Source organism: Geospiza fortis, unplaced genomic scaffold (genome assembly GCF_000277835.1).
Source record: "Geospiza fortis unplaced genomic scaffold, GeoFor_1.0 scaffold61, whole genome shotgun sequence".
Classification (NCBI taxonomy): domain Eukaryota; kingdom Metazoa; phylum Chordata; class Aves; order Passeriformes; family Thraupidae; genus Geospiza; species Geospiza fortis.
Genome location: NW_005054430.1, coordinates 865,929 through 870,539, shown reverse-complemented (window position 1 = coordinate 870,539; position 4,611 = coordinate 865,929). Strand labels below are relative to the sequence as shown.

At 44.9% G+C, this 4,611-nt stretch overlaps 1 protein-coding gene across 2 annotated transcripts in view; it reads right to left on the bottom strand.

Annotated features, from left to right (window-relative positions):
* Positions 1–4,611, bottom strand: part of EXOC4 (exocyst complex component 4) — a 372,421-nt gene that overhangs the window by 88,281 nt on the left and 279,529 nt on the right. For both annotated transcript variants that reach the window (XM_005426948.2, XM_031061885.1), the window contains exon 12: positions 969–1,105. In XM_005426948.2, the coding sequence (XP_005427005.1) occupies positions 969–1,105 (137 nt within the window). The remainder of the gene's footprint in view (positions 1–968; positions 1,106–4,611) is intronic.

The window sequence follows — 4,611 nt, the reverse complement described above, 5'->3', positions numbered from 1 at the left end:
CTTAGTTGCACTAAGTCTTTAAAATCCAATAAATATCCTCAAGGACTTTGTTTTTTAATAAATTTTGCAGAAGATACAGTTCTTTATAGTGAACTGCATTTTAGGGTGAGGTGTTTCAATTTTATAACAGAGTTGTATTTCAAAGGACATTCTTATCCACAGTAAAAGACCTAGATTATTTTGCCTTTTTCAAGAGGGACTTGAATGTGCATTAATACTCCATGACCTTATATGAAGTTGTGGACAATTACTTCTTATAGCTAATGGGGAGAAACTCATATAAATAGAATCATAGAGCCATATGATTGCTTGGATAGCAGTGACCCTAAAGATCATCCATATGCAACATCCCAGCCTTGAGCAGGGACACTAGAACAGGTTGCTCAGGGCCCTATCACATCTGGTCCTTTGATATATTAATTTTTAGGGGTTTTGGCAACACATTACCAAAAATGGAACATAAAACCAAACAAAAAACATTAATATCTACAAATTTTTCTTGTCTAGTTAACTCAATATGTATTGTGATCATGACATCCATTACACATACACTTCAGAAATACTTACTTAAGGAATATAATTAAAAGAAGTTAGAAAGTTCCATATTTCATATTGGGTTAAAAGAAGATGAATTGCAACTAAAAACAACGTGTAATTCATTTTATTGCCAAGGATATTTTCACTTAATGGATTTTATCCTTAGCTATATGAAAAGCAGAGTATCTTTTTTAAAGAACTTTACAAACACTCATCATAATTTTGCCAAATGTTTGTCTTTTCTATTACTTAACAAGAATATTTCTGCATATTCAAAAATATAATGGTAACAAAGATTTTAAATATATATATATATATAATATTATATTTATTCGAGTAGGAAAAAGATTCCTCTGTCTCCTTTTTGGACATAAACCTCTGGTGTTAGTGGATTAATTTTGCTGACAGCAGCAATCCCCTCGGGGCTGTACCTGTAGGCCAGGGTGCAGGTGTCCTTGTACTCCTGCAGCTTCACACACACCATGTGGAGGAACTGGTCCGAGTAGGCGCTCAGGTCGTGCATCAGCTCCATCAGGTCCTGCACCGTCTTCTCCACGATCACCGTGCTCTGGGGAGGGGACAAAAGCCCAGCTGTGAGCAGCAGATTGGAGAATCTTTACCTCAGCCCTCTCCTGCTTTGCTAATTGTTGCCACAAAGGTGCAGCTTTGCTAATTGTTGTCACAAAGGTGCAGCTGATGCTCTGCCAGGGGCTCCGGCAAGGCTGAACAAATGAGGGGAAGGAAATAGGTGGAAGGTGGTTTAACTCTGGAAATTGGGGTTTCTGAGACACTTCCTGAAGTTCACTGTCGAGGATTTTTTGCAGGTTGAGGAGTTTTTGCAGGACAATGGCCACATTCAGCCGATGCACAATCCAGCCTGCTGGTAATCATGGATAATGGATACGATCACAAACAATGGATAATGGACACATTCAGAAATGGGGTCGGTATATCCTTGAAAGAGATACAAGAAGAAGAGTAATCAGGACTCAGCAAGTTTGTCAGCAAGCCTGAGAAAGTGAGAAAAAAAGAGAAGCCACGGATGGGCCAGATGACCACAGCAAGACGCGTGAAAAATTAAAAAATCCAATCAGCATTTTATTTTAGACATAAGAACAGCTAGGATTAACCAATCATGTATTAGCTAGAGATGCATAAACAGTAGAAAATTATTATAAATATAGCCCTTTTAGGGATAATAAATTTGGCTTCACTCAATCACATTGATCATGGCATGATGTCCCATTCCCAATCCTCCGCACCCTGCAGTTCACCAAGTCTTTCCTTCATTAGGTTCAACCTCAAAAGGCACAAATGTGATCTTTAGAGGTGCACACACCCCAAAGTGCTGCTCCACATCCAACAGATCCTGGAATTACTGAGGTTGGAAGACATCTCCCAGACCATCCAGCCCAACCTTTGATCAATCCCCACCTTGCCACCCCAAACAGAGCCCAGAGCAACACTAAAACCCCCAATTGAGCAGGTTTGGTTTCCTCCAGCCTGCAGGAGGGACCATATATCCAAAAATGTCCAAGATTTCAACAGCTCCATAGGAATTCTGGGATTTCTGAGGTGACTTGGCACAGTTTGTATTTATTTTGCCCACTCTGTTTGATTTTGCTGCTGCAAACAAGACAGAGGGGAGGTCATGGCAGTCCCAGGTTGACAAAAATTGAATTATAAACTATAGACCATTATCAATGGTCTCAGTGGAGTGAAGTGTTATTCCTGAACTGCAGCAAAGGAAGATACTGAAGCATTTGGGAACCCTGGTTGGTTTGAGAAAATCTGGACTCAAATTACATGGGAGGATCCCAAGGATTTGGAAAGAGCTCCCCTTCCCCTGTGTTCATCAGGATGGAGTTGGTGACTCACAGCACAACCTCATCCACCCCCACGTGGCCACCTCTGCCACAGCCCCACCAGCTCAAATTCCACCTCTGCTCTGAATTCCCAATTAATGCACGGCAGCATCGCCCTGATCCCTGATCCTGCTCCTCCAGAGCAGCCCCTGAGGGACCGGAATTGATCCTGCTCTGCTCCCTGTCCCCGACTTGGTTAAAAAGCCCCTTCCAGCCTCATCCTCCTTGGGAACTCTCCCAAATCCTTGGGATGGGCGTTCCCTGAGGGCTCAGACACTGCCTGTGCTGTTCCTGGGATGTTCTTGGCTCCCAACTGCACCTGGAGAATAAAGTTCATCCAGTGCCACCCCTGCCATGGCAGGGACACCTCCCACCATCCCAGGCTGCTCCAGCCCCACTGTCCAGCCTGGCCTTGGGCACTGCCAGGGATCAGGGGCAGCCCCAGCTGCTCTGGCAATCCCAGCCCAGCCAGGAATTCCTCATTGCCAAGATGCCATCCATGCCTGCCCTCTGGCAGTGGGAGCCATTCCCTGGGTGCTGTCCCTGCAGGCCTTGGCCCCAGTGCCTCTGCAGCTCTCCTGGAGCCCCTGCAGGCCCTGCAATGTGCTGGAAGCTCTCCCTGGAGCCTTCCCTGCTCCAGGGGAACATTCCCAGCCCTGGAGCAGCTCCATGGATTCCTCTAGGTTTGCTCCAGGTCCTTCCCCAGGGCTGGGGCAGCTCTGCAGGTGGGGATCTCACCTGAGCAGAGCCTGATGTGGTTTGAGATTAAAGCCAAGCCCAGGATGGGCTGAGAAATGTGCTGAGGAAATAAAGTCACCATTGATCCCTCAGGAATAAAAGAGAAGAAAATCCTCCCTAGCTCATGTAGCAACACAGAAGACAAAAGCAATTCCTTTCCTTTTCTGTGTGGATAATCAGATTTTTCCTTTTCCCACCCTGGGTGGGGTTTCCAGCAGATCCATGGTATCAGCTGATGTCCTGCAGCTTCCCAGGAGCAGGATCTGTCCTGCCAGGGATCCTCCTGTGAGCCCTCCTGGGCTGGACACAAAACCACACGAGGAGGAACCAAACCTGCCCTGGATCCAGCTCATTTCAATTTGTTTTCCTAACTCAGCATTTGGAAAAAAAAACCCAACAACGTAAAACCCCACAAGTGGGTGTTAAAACAGAAAGTATTGTGGGTTTTATGGAGCTTTTCCCACTTATTTTCCTCCACAGCATTAAAATTCCAGCAAAGCTCCTGCCGGTATGTGGATTTAAAATAAACCCTCCTGATTTAAAGGGAACACAAAGCTACTTGAATGATTAAAAAAAAAATAAGGCAATAAAAGGGAGAAGAAAGGGAATTACCAAATGAAAGAAGCCACTGCCAGGTACGTAATGGCCATTTTCCTGAGACATCTTAACCTTCCCCAAAGCCCTGCTGCCACCTCTGCAGGTGTCCCTGGGGACACACGGTCTCAGGAGGCTTTTGGGACAGCTGGATTCGTTAGCTGGGCCAGCCCTGGAGCTTCTGAACGTCCCCAAAATGAAAGGCAGCTCACACACGATCCCAGAGCCACCACCCCGGCGCCTCTGCCCCTTCTGGACTCGTTAACAGCGAATGGATGTGATCAAAGATTAATTTATGGCCAGGCACTTCAATGGAGCCTTTAAAATAAAAAAACCCACACTAACAAGGAAACTCATCCCGGGAACAATATCCAGCCCCTCACACCTGAATCCCAACACCACCCAGGGGATGCTTCATTACTCCTCCAGCAAGCTTTTCAAAGGGGCTGGGGGCTGCTAAAAATAAAAAGAAATTCCTCCTGATGCCCTCCTGTCCCTCAGCTGTGGTGGGGATGAGGATCAAACAGAGGGCACCGCTGGTTATTGACACCGTGGGGTTTGTCTTTATGGGATTTGCAAACATTTCCCATTAGCCCTTGATTTGCTCCTTATTCCCGGCTGGGCTGCAGCTCCAGGTGATGTAAAGCAGCTCCAGAATTCCTGCTCTGACTGTGGGGTGGCACACAACAAGCAGATATTATTCCAGCAATGAATGGAATTTACATATTCCATATATAATGGAATATATAATATGGATATCATAATATATATTCATATATATATAATCCCAATATATTGGAATAAATATAATAGATATATAATCCCTATATACATAAAATCCCAATATAGATATAATGCATATATATATATATATATA